Genomic DNA, 27,119 nt, shown 5'->3' on the forward strand with positions numbered 1-27,119 from the left:
CATAGTTAAAATAATGCAGTTCTAGATCTTGGAACAATTCAACTGTCTTTGCCCAAACCCTTCACTGAGATTCAAAATAGAAACAGGGAGGAAACCAATACTGATTTGAATTCTACTCTGTCTTATTGATTTGTGGAATGGATGGCATCTACTTAATCTCTCAGTTCACTGCATGACTATATGTTGTGTTCTATTAAGAAGTTGTGGTTGGGCAGCACAGAGAAAGGCACTGATCTTGCAAAGCCAAAATGCACACAGGGTCACACTGAATTGCTTATAGAAATAGGGGAGATGGTTTCTGTGGAGGCAAATGACTGTCCTTGACAGAGAGAAGCTTCCAGGGTGCAGGATGCAATATACAAGCGAGGACCACGTAGCTGGGGATGAAACTGGGGGATGCATGAGAAGCAGAGAAGCAAATGCAGATAGCAAGCCCCTGACATAAGAGATTTATCTTGAGATCCAAATAATATTGGACATTTGGTTTTAATTAAGAAAGCCACTGAAATGTTGTTTAATGAGAGTCACTCTAGAGCAGCAGACTCTATGGGCTGTACCCTAGATTCAGATCCGCTCTTTCATTTTAAACCAGCTCAGCCAGCAAATCTGTGTTTTCTGCTTCACTGGTTACTGTGTTCCTTTGTGTTCAAATGAAAAAAAAAAAAAAAAAAAGGAAAAAAAGAGCTTTAGATGCTGAATGTCCTTTCAGTGAGTCTATCGAGGAAAAGTCCTCCTTTGAACGCTCAGAAACCAGAGTTAATGAAAAATAATAACAAAATCTTTGTGCATTTTCCCCATGCCCATAAAGTAAATATTTTGTGCTCTCTTTTGCCCTCACTTACCCTAATAAAAACATGGAGTAACAATACTTAGTTCCCTTTAAAATTTCTAGTGAAAACTTGTAATATCACTGATCAAGTTCAGAAAATCTACGAAGAAAAACTTCACTCCCAATTATTTATTTCAAAACTTAGGAAAGGGGAAAGGAAAAAAGCAGACAAAACTTCAGATTCTTCACCAGGACTTGCTCCCTCCTCAAGTCTGAGCCATGAGCAGCAGTGTCTGTTACACATACCTTACACACTATCTGCAAAACTATCCATGCCTATCTTAGCAAACACCCTGGAGAATTGCCAGTACTGAATGTTCTCAAAACTTAGATTTTGACAGCATTTTCCTGTCAGGGTAGCAAGACTACAACAGCAAGTGTCTGAGCACACAACCACATGGTTTATGTATTACACAATAATGATACAGTTAACAACCTGGGCAATTCTTGGTATAACAAAACCATAGCCTCCAGGTGCTACTGAAATGTAAATAGCTACAATGGCCTTGTAGATTGGTATTGAATGGCATCTCGAATGAGCGTCGAGAAAATGAGAGCCCTCAGTTTAGATTCAATACAGCTCAGACAGCAATCCTGCAAAGCATCTACTAACTTATGCCTTACTGTATTATTAATCTTATAGCAGAATAAATTGCACATAAAGCTTTAAGAAAATTATGGATGGTGCTAGAAGTACTCAAACTGAAATGTTCATATACTTTTAAACATCACCCATGCTCCTAGTTACTGGATATTAGCTTTTTTTTTTTTTTTTCCCTTCATGTAAGCAACTGCCAATTCTTGTACTTCTCTAGAACTACTTTCTGGTAAGGCTCCAGGGACTAAATACTTTGGTACCTTCAGTCACCCATCTGCCTAAGCACTGTATTTGGGAACCTTTAGCTTGCTTTGTAAAAGAATACCTATTTTTGCACTCTGTCAACCTTGCATATGTTTAGATAACACGCCTTACTTCAAAACAAAACAAAACAGATGCCCAAGAACTGGTATCAGCCAGGTATCATACCCAAACAGTATCACCTCAACTGTTTTAAAACATACCCACTTCCCTCACAGCAGAGTAATCACATTTTAACAATGGATATGATTTTAATAATTTGAGACTTGGGGATGAACAATCCAGGGAGATAGAGTGGTCTGTCTGCTGAAACCCACCATTCCCTTGCCAGGTTAGTAAAATCACCCGTCTGTTAGTTAACTACATAACACAAAACTGCCATCACCACCTTCGCCACAGACACATTACCCCAGAAAACAGCACATGTAGGAGAAAGGATTCACCTTCCCCCAGGTGTTTTCCCAAAGTTTTGTGGTGGTGAGAGAAACAGCAGGACCAGGAAAGATGTCACAGGAACTGGGGGCTGGAACATCTCCCTTCTCAGGAAAGGCTGGGAGAGCTGGGCCTGTTTAGCCTGGAGAAGAGAAGACTAAGAGGGGATCTTCTCAATGTCTACAAATACCTTAAGGGCCAGTGTCAGGAGGACGGGATGGGCTGTTTTCAGTGGTGCCCAGTGACAGTACAAGGGACAACGGGCACTGCCTGCAACACAGGCAGTTCCTTCTGAACATGAGAGAGAACTCCTTTACTCTGAGGGTGACAGAGCACTGGCACAGGCTGCCCAGAGAGGTTGTGGAGTCTCCTTCTCTGGAGACATTCAAAACCTGCCTGGATGCAACTCTGTGCAACCTGTTCTCAGTGAACCTGCTTTAGCAGGGGGTTGGGCCAGATAATCTCCAGAGGTGCCTTCCAACCCTGACCATGCTGTGATTGTGAGATTCAGATATGGTGGGAACAAGTGCAAGCTCTGTCCGGATTAAAGCACTAGGAAGGGACTTTTCAGTGGTATTCCATTTGAGAGGAATTTACTGCTATAAGCAAGCCAGCCCTCCTTCTTCTGATTAGTTTTGACATTCAGGGAAACTGACTTTGGCATGCAATTTTAATGCAAACAACTGATGTTGGATTTAACTATTTTTATGCTGTTTATTTTCCTAAAAGAAAGCCTGTATCTGACTACCTGTTTTGTGAATAATGAGCAGCAGCATGTATTTCCTTAACTCCTCAACTCTAACAGAGAGTCCTTGGATTATTCTTTTTAATTTACTCTTCACTACATCCGCTTTCCAACAAAGCCCAATACCTGCAAGTTCTTCAGATGTCATCAATAAACTCTATGGGACTTTATAACTTACTATTTCATAGAAAAGACATTGTTGGGAGTGAAGTAGATGTTAGTAGCCTGGAACATTAAAGTAGTACTCTGAAAGAGATTGACTTCATGCGTTTGAAGAATTACATAATCATAGATAGCATCCTTCATCCAATGATCTCAAAGCACAGTGCAAAAATTAATAATGAATATGCAAAGAGACTTACATCACTGAGTTCTTCCTAGCATCTTAAATTAATAGGCAGAATGCTGGCATCCCGCATGCTTTATGCTCTGTACAACTCTATTTATAAAAACCCAATGGTCTTAAAACATTCAATCAGATGCTTTTGCAACTTGCAACTTAATTTCAGGACAAGTATACATTTGTTCATAAGAGAATTTTGACTGCAAAGGTGATTTGGCCATTTCAGATACTAGGGTTCAGCCCTTCTACATGACACTTCCATCTGGTTCGTGCTGTACTAACAGGATGCTTCCCGAGCCTGCCCTGCCTTCATGAAGTAAAAGCTGTGTGTACAGTCACTGTCAGCAAAGTACACCTCTTCTTTGTGATTCTCTACTCACCATTTCACATCCAGCTGTCATTTCAGGTTATTAACACTTTTTTAAGCTCTGTGGGACCTGGAAGCCAGCCACCTAAGAAATCACCTCCATCCCATTTCCCATTCAGTCTAGTGGCAATTATATTTTTCACTTAAAATAGCTAGGGCATGGCTTCCTAGGACAAACAGGATGACTCATGTAACAGATTCAACCTCTGGAAATCGTTCCCAACAATCTCCATCAAAGTGGATTTTCGTGAGTTTCAGTATTCAAAGGGTTTGTGTTGTTGGGGTAATTTTTTCCCCTTCGGGTCTAAGTGGAATTCAAATGTGTTGTTGCATTTAATAGCCATTTCAGCCTACGACACCATATTGACAATTTACTTTTAAAATAGTGTCAATATTTTAAATTATTATTGTGTTCTGCTCCTGTACCTCTTTTATGCTGGAAAATACTTAAAAAAAACATGGATATATTACTATATATTAGAATCATAGAATCATTTAGGTTGGAAAGAACTTTTAAGATGATCAAATCCAACCGTTAGCCCAGCACTGCCAAGCCCACCACTAAACCATGTCCCTAAGCACCACATCTACACAGCTTTTAAACACCTCCAGAGATGGTGATTCCATCAGCTCCTTGGGCAGCCTGTTCTGATGCTTGACCACCCTTTCGGTCCCTCACACCCAATCTAACCCTCCCCTGGTGCCACCTGAGGCCGTTCCCTCCTGTCCTGTCCCTTGTTCCCTGGGAGCAGAGCCCGACCCCCCCTGCCTACAGACCCTGTCAGAGAGCAATAAGGTCCCCCCTGAGCCTCCTCCTCTCCAGGCTAAACAACCTCAGCTCCCTCAGCTGATCCTCATGTTGCCAACATACAACATAAAAATGTGTCCTGTTACCAATCAAATTTTCAGGACGTTCTGTTATGTATTTGTACATCACACTCATTAACACATTAAAAATACAGACATACTATAATCTGATAGCCTGTCACATAGATGCCATGGCTCAGAAAGAATATTCCATTTTCAGAGTTATTACCTATGCTTGATACTGTCTCTATTCCAGTAAAAGGATGCTGTCTCAAAACGGAAAACAAGTTTTATTTTGTGACATCTGTGTATTTTACCCAAGTATATAAAAATCCATTCATTCCTATAGCAAGAGATATTGTGGTATTGGACCGGGCACATTTTAGAATTCTTTCCTTGACGCAGGCTCACACTAATTATAGATTGTACCTGTTTTAAGGTAAAACTGAGTGTTTTCTGTGTGGTCTGAAAACAGAAAGTCCTCAATTTAAAGGCAGTTCTGACAGGAACTGGAACACCAGCAGGCAATCTCTGCCAAGTACGGTTATTTCAGTGAATTAGCCAGTATGGACAAAGAGGTTTAATCAGAACTCTGATGCCCTTTTGCATGTATCTTTCCAGAAAAGTAAGTTGAGGAATTAAGGTTATTCTTTAAAGTATAATGATATCAAGGAATCAAGCCAAAGCAAGTCAGATAGTTTGTGGCATTTTGTGACATAGAAGTTCCTCATGACCCACATTTGGGCTGACCACAAAGATACATTGCCATGAAACCTGCCCTATGAAAACCGGCATGTGAAAGTGTTTAGTGGTATACAGTAATATAATCTGCCATGAAACGGCAGAAATAAAAGCAAAAATAGGAGGGCGATTTCAATTAACTTCTATTTCTTCTTTATTTTGGTGGGACTAAACAGAAAGCATAAAATTTGGTCATTATTCATATAACAAAACTGTGACGTAGCATGATCAAATACCTTAACTACCTGTATTTAAACTTCCACCTTTTGACATATTGATTACATCAGACCACTATACACATGAAGACAACATAGTTATCCTGGATTTTAAAATTACTGCTGAAATAAATTACTTCATAAACTGCTTGGCACCTACATGTGTTTGCAGTTTACCAAATGATGGAAGACAACAACAATAATTAGAAGAATTAAATGCACTATATAAAGGAAACTGTGCATGGTTTCCCTCAACATACAGTCCTTGCAACCGTTCTCAACACTGAAATCATGCTACAAATGAACAGATACTAGAACTCCTTCATTTTTGTGCTTACGAAAGCCAAGATGACATCTCTCCGATGTGTTAATTAAAATAACTGAGCTTGTATTTTAGCATTATCATTAATATCTTTCAAAGTGATTTTGCTAGACAGACGTTATGCTGAAAAAGCTGGTCTGACACTCAAAAGAAAGTTTTTCTGTTTTTTCTGGTTATGGGGTGATTTTTAAACAACAGTCATGTTTCAAATATATTTCTTAGGACAGGAAATAAAAAGACAGACTGTCCCTCTTTTCTGGAGTAGTGGGCTTATTGTCTTTTTTCAAGATTGATGCTTTGCAAAACCGAATAGCAAATAATCTCTGGTTTTGGATTTCCAAAAAGGTAAGAAGAACTTGTGAAGCTTTTTTTTCAAATACTTTCTATTTTCTTTGGTGTTAAGCTCAGAAAATCTTGACCTGTTTCCCTACGGAAATACATTTTTCTTCATAGTGTGTACACTTGAGCACAGAATTCTTCATGAGCTGAGCTACAAAAAGCGGCTTTCTCTCCATCCCATTCTGAACACTCTCCTAGGATGCATCAATAAATTATAGGAGCTTTGATGAAAACTCCATACTTAAAGATGTAACCATTTTTAGAAGGCTGATTTTAACACTCCTAACATCCCAATTTTATGCAATATTGCATACATGTTGAAAAATGAGAATGCTATACCCAATATTCATTATAATCTGGTAAGTATGACACAGTATGTGATTTACAAATTAAACAGAATTTCTAAATATATAGGCAGTGGTGCATATGGGCTGTGGAAAATTCAGCAGCATCCTAATTGCTGTAGGTATCCTGGCCCCGCTCATAACTCAGATATGGATGCTTTTTAAAATCTAGCCTCAAGCTTCATGCTGTGGAAATGTCATATAAGCAGCCGCACAGTCTTCCAAAGGAGAAGACCAGCATGATCTTATGCTTGGAGGAATTCCAACCAAAATTTGCAAGACATCCCTTTTACTTGAGGTTAACACTTGTATAATTTGCAAATACATACAGCATTTTGTGTTTGCAAATACAAGTAGCAGTTTACGCAAAAGCATGGGTCCCATTGGCAATGTTTTCTAAAAATATATATAAAAAAATAAAATAAAAAATTAAAGAGTTATGTATCACAGATCTGCAACAAAAAATACATTTCTAAACTTGCTTACCTACCTTTCAGTTAGTGAGTGTAGTAATTCAGCTATAATTCTACAATGAAAGCATGCAGAACATGGAACATTTCAATTACAAAAAAGAAGTACACAATTTGCAGAACTTGGGCAAACAGGTATCCCACTTCATTTCAGGAAAAAGACTCATCATGTTTTTTCTCTAGTATTCTTCTATAGTTCAAAACCTGATCTGATCGTAGATATTTCTTATACGTTCAGCTGTATTTTTCATCATGAATAATTCAATTTATGGAATTTGCAAGAAATGCATTTAATTTTGCTCCTCACATACATCTTCTATAGAAAATTACAACTAGAAAATGAAAGAGATTTATTATTTTGAACAAAATACTCCAGATTTTATTTCAGTTTGACACAGTGTATTTATAGGGTGAATCGCAATACACTTTTTCCAAATTATTCTACCATGACACTCAATCAACTCAAACAGAAAGAGAAAGTTAAACCAAATGCAAATATGTGGAAGTTATGGTTTACCCAGAATGAGAGAACTATTAGCCCTTCACTTTTCAAAGTAACAGGGGATCTTTAGTCATGAGAGGTAGCCAAGACTTCAGTCTTACATTTCAGCTGAAAGGTATTTTGGCAATACAGATTAAACCAAATTATTATACCCAAGTGCATGTTTATGAAGTGCTCAAACAGGAGACAGGCATTTGTTTTACAGCTAAACTCAGGCAATCTAGTTATGTATTTTTCCATATGAGTAAAACTGATTCAATTACAGTAGTAACCACCTAAGATAATTCTCTTCAGTATATATCTTTTAGAGGCGTTTGATGTGACTTGGCAATATTCTTGCAGATGGAAGCACTTAATAATGCAGACCCCTAAAATACAGTTCCTCTTGGGAATGAATAAGAAACACAGGATTTCTCATCACAATAACAATGAGATTCTGTCTAAAAGTAATAATCCCAATTAAAGCACTGTATCAGACTTCAAAAATGGGGTTTCAGTAACTGTGAAACATCACAAAACCACTTACAGTGGCTTCTGCAATCTGCCTCAGAAGTGGTGGAGGAAACAAGTATGACTGCTTATGAAGCAGATGATATTTCAAGAAAATCTAATTTAAAAAAAAATAAAACATACCAACTGACAGAAATGAATAACCAATGATAAACGTTATCATTTTGAACAGAATGTTTCTTATGAAATACAGCATGTGTGCAAACCATTAATTCTGCCTTCATTCTAACCAACTTGGGAAAGAATTGCAGATTGCTTTATAAAAAACATGATCACTGTCATAAAATAAACTAAACAACAACATCATCTCACACCTACAGAAGATTCTTCCTGCCAAGGATGAAGAAGAAGATGATCATAAAGCTCCTCACAGGTGTTATCTTAGCCTAATCACATCCCTACAAGGGCAGTTAGTAGTTATTGTATTCTCTGCGTACATGGTCAAACAAGAACAAATAGGTTTACAGATCAAGAGCTCACCCTGAGTCAGTGAGTTGCTAGCATTACTACTCTGGAGTTCTGACTCCCTTATTTTTGCTCTCATGACTAGATCATAAACCAGCTCAGATGTTCTGAAAGTTACAGCAAGGCTTTCAATAACAAGAACTAGTAATATTGATGGTAAATAAGGAGGGAATTAACATAGTACTGACCTCCTTTCCCGCTTCATGTCCCTTGTACTGTCAGTGGAACATAGTTCTCCATCAACGATTCCAAACAAGCCCTGAAGGGGTGGTTTCTCATGAAATTGGGAATATAGTTTTTAATATTATGATTCATTCAATTTCTTAATTCTAACAGCTAAATGTTTTTGCTAGAGTCCTTTTTTCTTTTTCCATCAGACTTCAAAACTTTGTGCAAAGTAGGCAAGTACCCTAAACTGCATGCTACAGATGGGGACAGTGAGAGAATGAAGCAAAATGACATAATGATCACCCCCAACCACTGCCACTGCTGGGAATGAACCCAAAGGCTCAGGAAGCTTAATGGCAGAAGACCTAAAAATTTAAACATACAAAAGAGCATTTACACATCTATATAAGCGAAACAAAAATTCATAAAGGACTAATCAGTAAGAATTTAAAAGATAAAAAAAGCAGCATGTTGGTAACTCTGAATTCAGAGGAAGATCATTCAATGATGAGTAGACGAGCAAATACAGCGGTTAAGGCTGGTGCTTAATTTGACGCGTACACCCTTAGCATGGGAGGTGGACATAAAAGGTGAAATGAGAAGGGTTTTTTTATCTGCAACAAATGCAAATCCCAAAAACCTCAAAGGGTTTTGAATATAATAGGCTATCAGTCTTATTCCTTCTGCTCCATATGCTTCACCTGAACATTTATACCATTTTTTCTTGGTTTTCCAAGTTATACGTCATCTGTGTTTCTTTCACTCTTTCTTTCACTGAGATTTCATTCATTTTAAAACATTAGCGTGGCATCAACTATTAAAATTTCTTACTTTTTCCTTCTGATTGATTGTTATGTTTTGTACTTTCTACAGTCCCCTTATCTCTTTATCTCCAGTTATTTTTCTACCCTTCCCCCCCCCTTTTTTTTTTTTTTTGTTTTTTACATGTACATATACTCAGGTTGCTATTTTTAAAGAGGTATTTACAGACATTAGGAACATAAATCATACTGAAAATTGTCAAACACTAGATTAAGCCTCTTCAGTTTCTCTGACATTCTTATCCTTAAACTTTCAAATGCTCTGACAAGTCACCACACTGATCTCTTTTTTAAGCACAAATAAACCATGCTTTTTCAACCTCCACATGCACACAGCGAATAGAAGGCAATCACATGAATCTTTTGTAAAGCAAGATGGTATACCTCTTAAGGGACATACCCTGTACTTTTATGTTTAAAGCAAAAAATAGAGTATTTTCTGAAGTTTCCTTTTCATTAAAGAATGCTCAAAGGAGAAAGAAAACACATACAAAAAACATAAAAGCCACTATTGACCTTTACCACAGAACTGTGGTGTTAGACTTGTGGAATAAAGGAGAAGGGACACTAAAGCAAGAAAATACATGTATTTACTTGCACTCATAATTCACTCACAGCTAGTGGAAGGAACAATTGCTTCTGCAGAAAGACCAGATCTCAATGCAACAGGGAATAGTTGAGATGCCTCTACAGAAAGGCCCTGAAAATTCCTGCCAGATTTGGGTTACTACCTTGGACAACCTACTAGGAGTCTTCCTGGTGGAAATGACCTCTGAGGAACCTTCCAAGGGATACTGAGTATTGAAAGTCCACTAGCTTTTGACTGGATTCCTTCCAAAGCTCAACACTCCATGTTACCCACTTTTGCCCTACCCTGTCATGGATCCTAAGCGCAAAGATTTTTTTAGGGTCAGGGCAGGGATGGATAGATACAGATGCTCTCCATACAGAGGAAAAGAAAAGCATCCAGAAAGGACACTGTGTTTCATGAAAAATATGTTCCTCCACAGCTGAATCTGAGGAAAGGCTGATATGGAAACAACTGAAAATAAATCAGAATTGATCTCTCACTCAAGTAATATCGATGTGACAAGCATAACTTTCAACGCTTTTAAAAGTACTTTCGAGCTGCACGATATTTTTGCTGCAATAATAAAAAGGCTATCTAAATAATTGAATACCAGTAGTTCCATGGTAGCTTTGCTGTAAGAAACTTCATCTCTTCCAAGTTATTCTATAGAGTTCTCTAACATATTGCTGACTTTTTACTCTCTATATATATTAGGTTAAAAGGATCGTTTTCAGAACTTCATTTTCGCTCAGAGTAGTACACAGCCAGTAGGCTTTTTACCCATTTAGAATTATACCCCCTTTCATTTTGGAAAGACTCCCTATATTAACCACCTAATCCCAAAGTAGCCCATTAGGGATCAAAAGTGATCAGAAGTATATCAGTTTAGCCATTTTCATTTTCTCATTTAGTCATATTACCTATTTCTTTGCCTTGTGGTCCCTTTTGAGTGATATTTTAGCTATCTCCACCTCACACATCTGGATTATACGTCAATTTGGTCAGTGGGCTACATATATTGAAGTGAGAGCCTTTGTATACGTGTTACCATATTTGAAATGTACATTAGAAAAAAGTAATAAAGTAGACTCACATCATAATTTTCCTTTAAGGCCTCAAACCTGTTCTAAGTGGAAAACATGCCAATTTTACTGACAGTAAATCGAAGCATAAAGTGATTATGTGACTTGCTCAAAGTCACTTGGGAATTCTGTAACAAAATGGGACCAAACTTAAATGCCCCATGGCATCCATCTGCTAGGGACAACACAGCACTTAACAGGACGCTCACACTTTGCTGTAGTGGCAGCTGGAACCACAGTTGGACAGTCCACAGCACCTCACATGGCACCGGGTACTTCTGTTTTGCATGCACGTACATAAAGTGAGGTGCATACTTCTGTATATGAACTGGAATTGCTTCCTAAACCTCCTAAGGCAACTCTGTTTTATTAAATAGGCAACACTGTTTCCAAAAACCGAGAAAAATGTTCAGCATTCAGGTAGTGTTTAGAGCTTAGACTTTCTGATTTGCAGTAGAAATGTAGAAATGAAAGTGGACTGAGAAATAGTATTTCTGATCACTACAGTATAGGAGAGTGCCTAGCCAGTCTGAAGTCTTCAAAGACTTTTTTTGGCAACGGAAGTTTTTCAGTTATATCTCCTGGAGCTTTATACATCTCAAATACTTCTCTTCCTTCTGTTGGGTTTCTAATAGATATTGTAAGCCTTTGGGCTCCATGCCCAGAATCCTTGTGCCAAATCATACTCTGAAAGAATCTGTTTTATCTGTTTAAAATGATAATGTAAACACAAGTTCTTTGCATGTTTTTCCATTTAGACTCATGCGATTCAGGTGAATCACAATAAAACAAAGAAACTCATGGTCAAATGAAAATAGAAAATGTCGTACATTTTAATTCTTCATGGAATCCTCTTTGTTCAGCTCTGTTTAGTGTAGGACCCATTGGCCATGCAGTGGTAACATCTGTATTTCAACGAGTTGACCGGTTTAGAGACATTTTGTTGCTCAGGTTCCAGTCAGAACCTCACTGTTCAACTGAAAGTTTCAGGTATTTTTGGAGCATCCCCTCTGCGTAAACATGTTTAAGGTAGCCTTCTCAGCCCATGACATTTTGTGTTAGTAACCCCATGGAACCACTCTAACCGCCTTCTAAACCACATCAGTCCTTGTTGCACCAGCTACCACTGATAGGTCATCCTTCACTTTACATGATACAGCATCATCCCTTTTGGAAATTACCCTCTTTAGAGTTTTATTTATTCCTCTCTAATTTGTGCAGCAGCTATACTTTGAAACATGTTTGTGTGTTTAGGTGATTTGTATTCTCAGGTAGCTTCCTTAGTAAGACAGGCACCAGTTATATCAGTTAAATTTTAACAATAAAACACATGAGCAGAATTGTGCAGTCTTCACTATTATGTTCACAGTATTGTTACGGCACTGCATCATTACTGCCCAAGTGGAAACAACTTGCAGGACTCCTGCCTAACAATATAAAAATAGCTTTCCAGATATAAGTAAGATATTAGAAAATGTCTCTCATATAGCAAATTTATTCTGCAGCGGTAGCACTAATTCATTCTTAAGAAGTAACACTTTCTCCTGTGAAGTAGAATTTATATTATTTAGAGGAAAACAAAAGAGAGAAAGAAGCAGCATATATTTACCCTTCGCACATCTTTGCCAAATGTTTCGCTGTAGCTAGTGCCCAGTATTTCAAATTGAACATAGGGGTTGGCACCGTCTTCTCTGAACTCCATAACACCAGTAAGCCCAGTTATATGGCCCTAAGGAAATACATTTCAGAGATTTTAGAATAGAACAAATTTGCCTTTATAAACACTCCTCTTCATTAAAGGTACGCCAAATGTGCTTGAAAATGTTTACAGTGAACATAACTGTGACAATCACATGCTCTTCAACAGCTCAGACGTACTGCCAGAAAAAGGACTTCCCCCACCCCCCCTCAGGAAATTACATTAGCACTAACATATCCACCTTATATGTGTTCATGGAAATACAAATTCTGTCAACACTTTACTAAGACTTTACATATTTTTTCAGTACTTTACTGGAGTAGTAGATTCCAAATACTACTGGAGTAGATATATGATAGTGATGGAATCTACCCCAAGTGTATTTGGAATACAAAAATACTAGTGATGGCCCAACACATTTCCCCAGATCTTCATCGTTCACAGAGACCCCAAAGAAAAGGCCAAGGACCTTGGTGGGTCAGGAGACAACAGGTCTTTCAGTGTAACTGGGACAGCAGGTTCAGTTCTGGAGTTGAATACAAAGGCATGAACTCCAAGTCCAAAAAAAAAAAAAAGAGTATGCCTGCTGTGCTCCCAAGAGAGGCATGAAGAAAAGATAACATTTTCAGTATTATTCAAACCTCTGTGTGAAAATATCATGGAATTTGATTTTGGGTTTGAGCAAAGAGGCTTGAAATGACACTATAGTTTGAATAAATTTAGCAACAAAGGATGGCGTCATTAGGACTTGTCAGAGAATAACATAACACCATCAGATTGCATCATTTGACTAGATGAAAACCATTTCATCAATATACATGGGGAATCGGTTGGGGTTTTTTTCCAAATAATTGCTAAAGTTAGTAGAGTAAAAAATGAGTATTTTTTCCACTAGTATTTGTGATCAAATAACTTTCATACAAGAAGTTACCACGCATCTGCAAAGCCATAGTACTGTCCGTATTTGAGTATTTCAACACACTGCAAGACTGTAACTGTTAGTGACAGCTTAGCTAAATCAGATCCCTTTTGCTGTGGGCTGTAGTACGCAAATAGATACCAATGCTAAGCTCACTTATGAAGCTAGTTGAGCTGTAGTAAATGGAACATAAGCCTTAAACCTTATTATTGGCTGGCCCCTTGAGCTCCTGAAGTTCTTCTGTTGGGGAAATTATGATGATGCATGCACATAATTTGTATGACTACTCCTAATCACACTACCTCCAAGTAAGGTAGCTATGAGAATAACAGAAGTAGAACACACACCACCAGAGCAACACTGCAGGGTGTGTAATTTGTTTGTAATAAATCATTTGCTTGTTTAATAGCTGTAGATCATTCCTGGTAGTTGTAAATCACTTATTTGTAATAAATCAAAGAAAAGTTGGATAGAGGTCAAAAACCTTTTCAAAAACTAATCTCAAGTAGAAATGAAGCAACTCAATTACTCACACGACTGTGGTTTGTCTATTCTCACCTTCTTAATAGTCTCTAGCATGGATCGTCCTCCATTCCAAGGTTTGGTGGATTTCCTCATGCAGTTCAGACTTGCCATGCTGTGCCATTTCCTGTCCTCCAGTTTTCTGTGGAAAGCATTGGCCAGCATGAGCACACTGTCATACAGGTACAGGTTGGAAACCTGCAAGAATAAGAAGAATGAGCCTCCCTTTATTGGAGCATCCTTTTGAAGAAACTGTAAAAAACAGGAGATAAACAAAAGAAAACAGAAGGCAGCAGAAGTAAAAACTAGAAGCTGGGTGTGGTTGATATGCTCGACAGTCAAGGCAATTCAGACAAATACCAGTGCTCACTCCCACCTTCTTTCCTGCTTGGCACCTGGGCTCTTCTGACCCAGGGACTCCAGCATCTTTGCATTTCCTATGCATTGCCTACACCAGCACAACACAGGGCTGTAAAGATGTAAGAGATGGCACTTCAAATATAAACTCAAGCTATAGAAAGAGTACAGCTATCAATGAAAGACAAGGATTGCTACTTTGTCAGTCCTTTCAGCAAGGACAAAAGGATAGAATGGAATTCAGTTCTTGTTCTGTTTGTTCATTCGGGAAATCTCCTCAGTAATTTTTGGTACAGCAAAATACAATACTAATGTGACTGTTAGAACAGAGGGAGAAGAAATAACAGTATTATTTAGGTCTTATCATCTCTCTCCACCAAATATACAAGAGACTGGTTACTACTTTACTTCCTCTGGAGCTATTGATCTTAACCGCCTTATTCTTCAATTTACACGAGAGTTAAAGAGAACAATAATTATGATAAAGGCTCTAGTAAGAACACCACACTGGTAATGCTCAACTATGTATTTCATTTTTCAAACCAAGACACAGCCAGTGATACAAGATCAGATTTTTATTAAGCCATGGTATCCACCACAAGTGGTAAAACTTTAACAGTGGTAGCTGGCTGAGAGAAGTGATTTAAAAAAAAATAATTAGATAACCCCCACCTGTTTCCAGCGTTTACATGCACTCTTCTTCAAACCTATACACAAATTCAGAGCTATTGATTTACTCTTTGCTAAACTCAAATCTCCAGTCAGCATCAAATGCCAGATACAGCTTTTTTTTTTATTATTATTATTATCAAAAAGATACTTTCCTAGCTGAAGGCTTTACTCATGGTGATCCACAAATTTGCCATTTATCTTTCAGATTTCTCTAATTCACCATAGAAAATGGTGCCTAGAGATCAGGAAACAGCTACATGTAGAAATAAATGCAGCTGCATACTTCCTATTAAAATGTCACTCAGCTGTGAAAGCTTAAACATATATTACTGTTGTATCACTGGCTCCAAGTAAGCTTCTGATATCTTAAGATCCTAATCTTCAGAAGCAAAATGGTACATGTTCCCTGATCTGGAATTTGACATAAACTGAGAACCTAGGCACTTTGAAAAATCTTCTAGTATATGTAAATCTGAACAAAAGATATATAAACAAAAATTCATTTTGGAAGAATCAAAATGGGAAGAAAATACACAAAAATGAGATTGAGGATACCCACTTATTTAAGTGACTGAACATAAAGAGAGCTGTTAACATGAAAATAATGCAAAACCTGTGAGATACGATCACTGAGAATCTCTCCCACCTGGCATTGCAATCTTCTTTCCCTTCTTTTCTTTCCAGCCTTCCTGAACAAGCAGTTCACATTCCCTACATTTGCTATTTTATTCAGTTAATCTTTCTTTTTAAAAGAGTTTCCAAAGCAGCTAATTTCCAGATTTTCTTTTTTTTATGAAAAGTGATTAAAGAGTTAGTGAGTCCCAGCAACTAAGTCTCTTCTGCTCAGTTGCATTTGTGTCTCTACTCTGCAGATATTTTCCAAACAACTTTCAGATAAAGCAACCAAGCAAATCCTCATTATTCAACAGGGCACTCTTCCTATTCTGTGCTAAGCTACTCTCCACAGAACAGACAAACAAACAAACAAAACACCCAAACAAAAATCCAAAGAAAACCCCAAACCCAACAATGAAACCACCCCAAACCACACACCACAAAACCCATTTGTTTAGAAGTAATTTTACATGCATGAGGAAAAATATTGTTTCTTATGTGTCATTATGATCCTCTTTGCTCCTCTTTGAATTTGATTTCGCTCCCTTACGTATAACTGACAACTCATTGTTGCCTTGGAACCACCACAGATCAGAAATATTTTGCATTTTCTCAGTTTGGCACTGTTCTTTTTCAGTTCTGGAAAACTGCAGCCTCATTCTCAAAACCAGTTTTCTTGGTTTACTAGCAGAGAGCTCTAGGGTGAAATACGAGATGTACTAGGGTACACTGCCTTCCTCCTTTTTCTGCTTGCTATGTTCTTAGAGAAGCCGCCACCATTGTGCAAGTGTAATGCACTGAAAGCTTGAGAACACTGCTTTTGAGGATCTTAGCCGACATGACCATGCATCCAACTCAAATTACTTTCTGCTGTAGAGCAAAACTAAACGATCACGTGTTTACCAAACTAATCCTCATAGTTCAGTTAGACCTATAATGGATTTTGTACCACTATTGTTTTGTTTTCTTTTGAAAGAATGATATAAACTGATTGAAAGCAAGAAAGAAGCTGCACAAGAGGGTTTTCCACTACTTACATCGTGTCACACATATGTACCAAGGCAGAAGAAAATGTTACAGAGAACACAGCATGTTGCTATTTGCCATAGAAAGAATATTATGTACAACCTGTTGTACACACTTATCCACTGGTATTTTGCCACTGCAGTTCTCTTCTGCTGAAAGCCTCATGCAAAAAAAATGAGTATATGGTACTATTTAATGGGCAAAATCACTTCTTTCATATAATCATATTCTGAGTATTTACTCCAGTAAAAATCACATGCATGCATTGCTACATTTTACCCTCTACTCACTTGAAGAGTCAATATCTTACAGAAGTTGAATTTTATTGACACAGTCAACACTTCTTTTTTAGAATAGAAAATTTGCAAGCTAGGAAAAAAAACAGCCGCAAAACCTCCACAACTGAGGCTGGATTTGTAATATTAAGAAAATCAATTCTCTTTATTTTTATTATTTTATTTGCTCATTCTGCTAGTGTAGACATAAATTAACACAAAATATAAAAGTCCACGCTGCTAAGGACAGAACCCTTTAAAACTTATAAAGCATGACCCAAAGCATCTAGGTTTGCACAGTGATCAGAATTCAGTGTGTAGACAGTGAGTTTATATAAAACAAGAGAGGGCAGGATGTTAACATAATAGTATTGCTTTGGTAGTCCTCTAGGTCGAGTCATTTTGAAGTGCAAAACATAACCAAGAACAGCCAAGAATATCCTGGTAACTTAGAAAATAATGTCCTTTTGATGCTTCACAGTGTGCAGAGCAAAATCCAGCTCCTCATCAGCCACAACAGTACAGACAGCATGTCTTTGCCTAATCCCAAATGGCAACTAGCTTTGTGCTAGAAAACAAAATTATGGAACCAGGTCTAATCTAATGCCTGAGTAGTGTTGTGTGAATGTAGTTGAACAGTTGATTCCTTCAATACCTATAGCAAGATACATTATTAAATTACTGCGAGGTATATTTTTATCTTCTTTTTTTTCAAATTCTCTTCACATGGAGAAAAATAAGAACAACTTAAATGCCTCAAATATGCTTCTCTTCTCAAAATAATACTCACTTTCCACCTGAATTCAATTATTATGTATGTATTTTCTTGTAGAAAAAAGTTACTTAAACCAAGACACACTAATTCTGGCCTGATCTCACAGTAAATCCAGGGTTATAATATTTTTCTTTATTTTCTATTATATTCATTTTAATACAGCAAAAGCCCTGCATATGTACTAGTTTTTATTTGCAAGAGGAGTTTGCTGTAACCTCCAGAATAGTATTCCTGTGAAAAGAAAAAGGGTTCAGTGGACAAAGCCTGTATACACTTGTTTCTGCAACTGCACACATTTTAATTTTCAGCTAACTATCAAACTCTTTTTAAATACAAGTGTGACCACTGAAAAGGAATTTGTGAGATACCTGAGGGATCGACTATATTCTGTTTCCACCAGTGCTGTCAGAGGCATGAGAAAACGGTAAATTTAAAAATCAGTCTTCAGGTAGGATTTAGAGTTGCAGCAAAGCAGGAGAGAACAAAAGTCAAGGCAATGTACTTGGCTGCTTTGGGTTTTCCAAGCTCTGGAGGATTTTTTATTTCCCCTATTTATATATTCATAGAGGGAACAGAGGAGGGAAGGTCATATACCTGTTTGCAGGGATTCCCCCTCATATAACAAAAAATCCTAGATTAGAACAAAGTGTTTCATTTTTTTCCTGTTTCAAGGAAGAAACAGTAATTTTGAGTTCCTCTTTCACCTCATTGCTGAGACCTGAAAAGCTGGAAGTATTTTGATCTTTTTGATCTGTCTGCTATAAGAATGATGATGACTGTTTCACCAATATATTAAAGAGTATGCCCTGTACATGAGTAATTTGAGGCATGTTCTGGTATAGCTTCTGAATATCATTCCAGACTTTCTGAACCTTTATTTTGCAATGAAGAAACAATCTGCCATAGACTGGTAGAGCAGAGCAGAAATTTTCAATGAGAATGGAAATCTCTCCCTATCACATTATTAAATGTCATTTCATAAAGGGTTTTATGTTAATTTCATGAGATTTTCCAGAGTGATTTTACCTTTAAAGTTTTACATATGAAGACACCTTCTAGCTCCTTCAGAGGCACTAATCACAGAGAACTGCTCTTCTGGGAAGGCCAGCAAGCTACGAAGGCTGACCCCAACTTCTGAGTTGCCAGCAGAGCCAGAAGTCTAGCCAGACAAGACCAGGAAAGACAAGCTGACACCCAGATGCCACTGCTTCAAAAACTCATTCCCAAACTGGGCATCTGTACCCTGCTGCTGCCAAAATCACCCTGCGAGTGGCCACAGCAGTCAGCTCCAAGGATGAAGCAGATGGAAGAGAAGATCAGACCGAGCACAGCCTGCCAGCAGCAGAAGCGCTTGCTGCCTGGGGAGTGATATTATTGTGCTTGCGTACGCAGACGCTAGCATGCCCTGAAACTGCATTTCAACTTTCAAAGTTCAAGTACTGCCTAACACAGTTATGCACTGTTGCCTCTAATGACAGGATGCATCTTACCAGGAGCAGTGAAGATTGATGGTTTACTTATAGTATAACGGCTTGCTTACAGGGATATTTTTAGAGTGGAGAGACTGAAAAATTGACCTGTTTCATTTTCTTAAATTAATTTTATAGAATCATAGAATGGGTTGGGTTGGAAGGGACCTGAAAGATCATCTAGTTTCAAGCCCCCTGCCATGGGCAGGGACACCTTCCACTACAGCAGGTTGCTCAAAGCCCCGTCCAGCCTGGCCTTCAGCACTTCCAGGGTGGAGCATCCACAGCTTCTCTGGGGCAACCTGTGATATCCACTGCAGATTGTGTTTGGAACCAGCTATCCAACTCCTTCTCAGCCTCCTGGAACCAGCTATCCAACTCCTTCTCAGCCTCCCTGATGCTACACAGTCCTCTCACCACCTCCTGCAGCCCAGCCACCTGCTGCAGGAGCTCCTCCACTTGGGCACAGGTTTTGCAGACAGGTTCACTGCCTGTCCCTACCTCAGGAGAAAGGACTAGGTGCTTCCCACAGCCTGAGGGTTGCACTGCAGCCTCTCCCTTCAGCAGCTCCATCTGGGTGGAGGCATCTGCCACTGCCAGGGTAGATGGTGCAGACCCCCCAGCCGGAGTTGCAGCCCTGGCTCTCAGATAGGTGCCCACCATTCTCCCTTAAGGTTCAGGTAGGATGAGCGCCCTTGACCTGTGCAGATTGTCACACAGCACTGCCCAGTTGCTGGGTGATGTGGACCAGTGGAACGCCACCGAAGAGGTGCCCACCAGCGCCCACGGCCTGTTTGCCCTCCCTGCTGGCAGGGCCCCCAGGGCCGCCCTCGGTGGAGCCGAGGTGCCTGCCGCTGCTCCTGGCCCTGCTCACACCTCGCCAGCCACTCTCGCTTGTAGAACCCCTCGTGAGACCGCGCATGAATGCCGATGTTTGACATACACACTTCACTGCTTGGGGAGAACAAAATCACAGCCAGTAGTCTGGCATTCATGAGGAAACCAGAGTCAAAACCCAAATGTTCACTAGAGACTCAAATGTCAACTTCAAACTTCCAAAGGGCTGTTTATTATCAATGAGGTAAATGAAAGCCTGAATAAAATTATCCTAAAAACACAGAAAAACAGATCTCAATTGTATATTTATTCAGGCCTTCTGACAGTAAGGAATCTAACTGGTGTATTATTTAGTGTTTTGCCCATTCTAGTTTTAAGTATCTCAAACAATTGGGCTTCCAAAGAGTTCTTTGGAAGACTGCACCCTCAGAATCCTCGTTTCATTGATAAGCAGCTTTTATTTCCTCTGTATTTTCCCCCCTTTTTACTGCGTTACACACCTCACACCACTTTTCCCTACCTACAGTTTCTAGTCTCTGAATACTCACCCTCCTTCAGCTATTTGTTATGAGTACTTATCATAATTATGAGCGTTTTCTTACTCAGTATGTTTTATAAAAACATGTTAACAATAATACAAGGCCTGGATTACCCTGTAATGGTCAAGCTTGTTAGCTGCAGGCATTGGCTTTGCTCACTAAACATCTCAAGAACTTGGCACAGCTCACACTAACTGTCCAGGGGAAGTCTAGCAGGAGACATTTGATAAGGAAAACTCAACACAACTACGAGTCAAGGGGACAAGAGGTAATATTGGAACTGCAAAACAGAGTACAAGATTATTATTTTACCCTATGGCACTTTTTTAAAAAATATGGGTGCCAATTAGGTTTCAGAGGCAATAAAAAATAAAAAATGTAGCCACTGACCCTTTCTTCTAGCCACTGTTGTCCACTCCCTGATAAAGCAGTGAAAAAAAAAAAAAAATTCAGTGAAACAATCAGGTAAATGGAGAGCTCCAGAAGTCAAAAGAGGTAGCCTAAGCAGAGAGGAAAAGCTTGTTTCAGGACATACCTGGGGTTGTAGCTTCCAAACTGCTTGCAAAATCCCACATGGCCAGAGGACACCCACGGTTGGTTGGGGTTTTCTTAACCAATTCTTCTGCTAACACACTTTGTATAAAACATATCCCATTGGGCTTCAGGGAGAGATTATGTTCCTCAATGGGCAGTAAGGTCAGCTCAAAGATACATTTCATTCATGTGGTATTCAGAAAAAAATTCACTGTGACTGAACACCTGGCCAAAGGTCCAAATTAAATTTAGCTGAAGAGACATGCAAATACAGGTTTGTAATGAAAAGAAAAGAAAAATGATGGTCATCAATCCTTTATGGGAGAAAGTAAATGCTTTTAATAGGGCTTAATATTTTCTGCCCCAGTAGCACTTAATAGCTGTGTAATAACAGCAGTGTAAATAGGTCAAATGAGACTAGGCTATTTAGTTGGACAAAACTGCAGGAGCAGGCCCTTCAGTTTAGGCAGCCAAACACACCTCCAAGAAACATCTCCATTTACAATAGTTAAACTGCAGTCATTCCTGAAGAGAAGACAGATCATAAATCAAAATGGAGCTCTGCAGGAGCAACTGCTAAGAGGTGCCTACAAAGATATCTGATGTCTTCAAGTCTTTGAAGAATGTAATTTCTACACAGGGAGAGGAGTAGCTGTTTCAATGAATACCCTCCCACACTTCTCAACATCTTCCCTTCAAATATGTCCAAGCAGTGCCTGGAATAGTTCTTCAGTAGAGAAGCTGGACTCTGAATCCTTTGAGGAATAACCTCATGAATGTTGTGACAGTTTGCTGGGGTTTTCTTTTTTGCCTTTTTAATCTTACTATATATTTTGGACCATTCTAAATGATTTCAGGTACACTCTGTCCCTGTAATATATTTTAATATAAATAGAATCTCACATAGATTAAGCTTGGTCACTGTAAAAATGGTAAATATGGGAAGAAACAAACTAATGGGAATTACATTTCTAAATAAATAACTTTCTTCAAGAACATAAACAGAAAAAATAATTTGATTTTGAGTTTATGAACACATCATGAATAACCTGATGAAAGAAAAAAGATCTTCACCAAAAATCAATTTGTAAATGGGCAGCAAAACTAATACTTAAAAGGGGAAGATTTTGGAAAGAAGCAGGCTTTGCATTAAAATGTCTTCAAATTGACTCTGTAAGACTATGTCTGAAATAATATAAACCGTTTAATAGTGGTAATCCCAGTAAACACCATTCAAATGCCATGCAGGGATACATACCAGGTCTGTCTAGGACTAATCAGATTTAACTATAAATCCTGAAGCGCTTCAGTATTCTCTTCCATATGAGGCAATACTGACAATGCTGATGGCCCAGAGCGCAGGATACACATCACCAATGGAAGACAGCAAGTTCTAAACTGTCTCTTTTCCACTTACAAAAAAGTAAGAGAGATGGACACAGAAAAGCATATATGAAGGCTAAGAAAGAGATAAATGTTTTCCTCTGAAGTCTAAAATGGCCAAGGCAGAAACGTTATAGAGCTTTTTCTCCAGTGGAAGTATAAAATCAGCTGGGTATATTATATGTGCAAGAAATAAGGGCATGAGCAAAATTTTGACAAGTAGGTTGATGGAATAAGATTGGCTTTCCACAAAGCATTCAGAACAGATGAGTTTTTGGATGAGCTTGCAGAACAGCCTGATCTTTAAAAGCCTTGTCAGAATGCCAGACTGGGATGATCACCCGCTGAAAACAACTTTCCAGGATATGATACTAAAGACACTGAGAACAAAATCATTCCGAAAAGACTTTCATTAATTTAGCCAGAACAAAGTTAATAATCCATGACGTAAATGTTTCTTTCTTTACTAGCTTGTTAAAAACGCTAAGTTCTCCCCTATAAAAATCTTACAGCTAGAGGCTGACAGAGATTAGGTTATTCTTCTTCAAAGTCATTAAATAAATAATTAACCAACAATAGCTTGTAAGTTACCTTGACAACAAAGAATTATTAATATGAGATTGCCCAAGGGAGAATGAGCCAGGGATTTCCAAACTGTGGTGTTAATCAAACTACTTCAAAGCAACGGTCACTGCCTCTGGTGGATTCAAGCAGCCTGACATGGAGCTGGGAGCTACTGCAGCCTCTGGCAACAGGGGTAATTTAGTGATGTACTTCTGTGCAGCAAAAGGTCAAAACTATTTTTTAAGCAAGAAAAAGGAAACATAAGATTGGAAGTACCTGAATTGCAGGACCATTAATAACGTGTCATTCATACTTGGAAATTAATTTGAGCTGTATGCCCACAAGGTGTTACGTAAGATGCTTCGGCAAAGCCTGTGAAAAAAACGCAGCCTCGGAACATTTCTGATAGAACTGCACATGCTGAAAGCATCCTATATTCAATCTGTAAAAACTACAAGATAACTCAAGATATACTAGGGGCAGCTAATTTCAGAGATCTCACACATGCCCTTCACCTTTCATATTTCATTCCAGTGTGGCTGGACATGAGAGTTGTGGAATCAGCTTCTAAAAGGAGAACTTTATAATTCTGTACTTCTTTATATCTCTAAGTTCATAGAGAAGGAACTAATGAACAAAGGATAACATTACTGTTCCCTTCTCTTAAAGACAGTTTCTAAGATGGTATAATATTTCTGGAAGACAGAAACGGAGATTGTTTTCCTTCTTAAAAGCCACATTTGGGAATCAGCAGGGGGGAATCCTTCCTAAAGGGTCCTTGTCTGTGAAATTTAGTAATAGGCCACAAGGCTGTTGAAGCAAGCAAACCAGTTACTCTTTTAGCAAATAATAACTTGCTCAGAGAGGTCCGTTGGAGCCCTTCAGATGAGTCTCTGAGATTATGCATAAACCAGCACAGACAGCAATACTCAAAACCCTGCTGTAATGTAAGATCATTCCCCAATGATGGTTTATTGGTGCAGGATGGATAATCTTTTCAACATACTGGAAATTGCTTTGATCCTCTGAAACGAGTGGCCTTTGTTCTCATTACAGCATACCTCAGAATTACTAACAAAGATCAAAAGTGTCTTTTCTTTCTAAGCCAAGATAGGCATAGCCTTTCCCCTGTGCAGAAAGACTAGACCAGTGCTTCAGAAGTACAGTGCCTGTGACTGACATTTCCCAAACTTTGCCACTGCTATGACAGAACTGGAGTTGGCAGAGGTTCTCTTCAAGGAGGAAATGTCCATACCCCTCCCCTCAAAGGATTTCAGTGTCTGCAGTTACAATTTTTTAGTAGGGCAAAAAGAAGTAAAACAAACATCCCCATCCATGTTCCTTGGAAAATCTTGACCTACTCCTCTTCCACAAAATCTCCCTACCTCTCCTGGTTTCCCATAAGCCTCACACTTTGCCCTTCAGAAGCAATTCCAAGCCAGCACGTAAGTTCCCTCTAGAAGGACACCTCTCCCCACGTTGCCTTCCTGATGAGGCTGCAGCAGCCAAAACTGCCAACAGCCCCCTCCCCATAGCCTAACCCAGCCCTTTCTAGACCCACTCTAAAACAATACCCATGCTTGCCAACTCACAGGCTCAACCACTGTGTTCTCACTCAGTCCATCTCAGGTTGACACTAAATTTGCAATAAAAAGATTCTAATCAAGCTTAGATTCTCGGTCTCACTAAAGTTTTCAGCTTTATCCAACAGCTTCAACAGTGATACAAGTGAGATTCTTCTCTGTGTCTAAACCAGAAACACATGGAGTCCTGTTGAAAGTCCAAGACCTGTGTTTCTAAATTATTGCATTATCCTTGCAAATAGCACCTAAAATTGTATTTAAATTACTGTAGGAAAAAATTGATAACTGGGATAAATTGCCAAGAAATCTTGAGATGCTGCTTACACCAGAGTCAAATCCGTTACCAGAATCTGGAACTTGAACTAGTACTGCATACTTCACATGCTCAGACAATTATCAGCTGCTAGAGGCTGCTGAGGCTATTGAAATGGGACAGATAGAATACATCACCTGGGTTCAGGCATTTAACTAAATATGAAATGCTCCACAGACTAACACCTATCAGAGCTCTGTTATCGTCCCAGATTAACTCTTTCACAACAGATGTCTAATAGGCATAAACACGATAAGCAAGCAGTAACATCACAAGATTATAACAGCAAAACTTTTGCTTTTTTCAAATAGAAAAATATTTTTAATAGAAAGAAATATGCAATATCAGTTCTGAGTTAGTGCAACCACTTGCTGGTACTGCATGGACATAATATTACATCTAAAGTACTCAGTCCTGGGAAATAATTCAGGAAAACTTGACCAACTGTTATATACTTAGATTCATCTGTTCTCATTTTATTCTTCCTCTGAGGTAATATAATCACAGAAAACTATGTCATGTCACATTCCTGAACTGGATTTTTCTGCTGGGCACATCTACTGACCTGCAGCATCTGAAGATAGCCTTCTTGTGGATCACATAGCAGTGATGATATTCGGTGATTGTTCCTCATGCATCTCTGATTGTTGTCCCGTGAGAGAGGGAAAATTTGCCGGATCACTGTCATCCTCCCCAGAGCACTATGTACCAGCTCTAATATTTCATTATCAGTAATTTCCTGTGAATGGAGACGCAGTCTTTTAAAATCATATATTTGCCCAGACATTTTATATATTCCTTTCATTATTGAATAAATGTTTTAAAAAAGACAAGAGAAGAAAAAAAAAAATACAGATGCACATGCTTAGTCTAGGCCAAATGTTTTTGTTTTGGGTTTATTAAAAATATTGATTTTTTTTATGCATCATCTGAAACAAAAGAAAACAGTTTAACACAGTACCATCTATCTTTGCAATACTAACATACTGAAGTGGTAGTTCCTCATAGAAAAGAACCAAAATGGTCTCAACAGGTTTCTAAGTAAAAAACAAGAGCCTTCAAACCAAATTTGTATAGAGTTTTTGTTTAACAGAATAGAACCTCACCACATCGTCAGAACAAAACAATAAATTGAAAACATAACCATCTTTAGAAAATATGGCCATTACACCTGAGAGCAATGTTACAAGAAAGTACTTTGCTCCTAAGAACAGTAGATCATTTCTGCAGACTAATCCTGATGATGACTCAAGGGAGTCTTTTTATTTTATCTATATTAGGAAATTGAACATAGAAGAAATGTCATGGAAAGGATTGACACATTTAGGAATGCAAACTTCTGCACACAGGATAATTTTGGATAAGATATAAGGAGATCTCAAGGACAAGCTTCTCTTCTTTCCAGGCTTCGCACTGTCTAAAGCATCTTTGCAGACCTTCCCTTGTCCCAGCCTTCTAACCCATCCTGGGACAGAGCTTGCATCCCCTTCTATTGCAACTGAAGCCAACTCAACTACATGCTTTAGGTATTTTGCATTTTTAAAAAGCCACAAAACCAAAACCTCCTTTTTTTTTTTTTTTTTTTTATCTCAGGATAAATGGCTTGAAAATCATAGGCTTAACTGATCCTGAAATTGTGACAGCAGTACAGCTTGTGAAAGGTTATTTACTGCCAGGAATTCCCTGTGAGGCAGGACAGGCAGTAGCACCTCTGGCTGCATCATTCCCCCAGGCATCTCCTCTGCAGGGAGCAGCTTTACATTCCAGCTCCTTACCAGTGCCACCAGCAGCATCTGCAAGTCACACCAGCCCATCTCCAGTACACACTGGCTGCACCAGCTGCCCAGCTGTGCCAACTCATTGCTCGGCCTGCACAGGGTTGCTCTCAGCCCCTTGCAGGGTAGGGGGCTGCAAATAATTCCTGTTGCTGTACTTGGTGAACAGGACCCACACCTTGTGATGTGTCATCAGCAGAAGTGAACCTGGCCCTGTAATTTTAACATTCAAGAAAAACAAAAATTTTGTTTTCTTGCTGTTTTCTCTGTCAAGCTGTGACTGAAATGACCATGGGGTTATTATAATTACTTGTTACGGTTGACTAGTAC

At 38.7% G+C, this 27,119-nt stretch overlaps 1 protein-coding gene across 1 annotated transcript in view; it reads right to left on the reverse strand.

The window, feature by feature from the left end:
* GRID1 (glutamate ionotropic receptor delta type subunit 1) overlaps nt 1-27,119 on the reverse strand; it is a 544,815-nt gene that overhangs the window by 87,680 nt on the left and 430,016 nt on the right. Inside the window, exons 6-8 of the mRNA XM_056350722.1 lie at nt 25,580-25,753; nt 14,109-14,270; nt 12,542-12,661 (exon numbers count right to left, since the gene is read on the reverse strand). Coding sequence (XP_056206697.1) covers nt 12,542-12,661; nt 14,109-14,270; nt 25,580-25,753 — 456 coding nt within the window. The remainder of the gene's footprint in view (nt 1-12,541; nt 12,662-14,108; nt 14,271-25,579; nt 25,754-27,119) is intronic.

Source organism: Falco biarmicus, chromosome 9 (genome assembly GCF_023638135.1).
Source record: "Falco biarmicus isolate bFalBia1 chromosome 9, bFalBia1.pri, whole genome shotgun sequence".
NCBI classification, from domain to species: domain Eukaryota; kingdom Metazoa; phylum Chordata; class Aves; order Falconiformes; family Falconidae; genus Falco; species Falco biarmicus.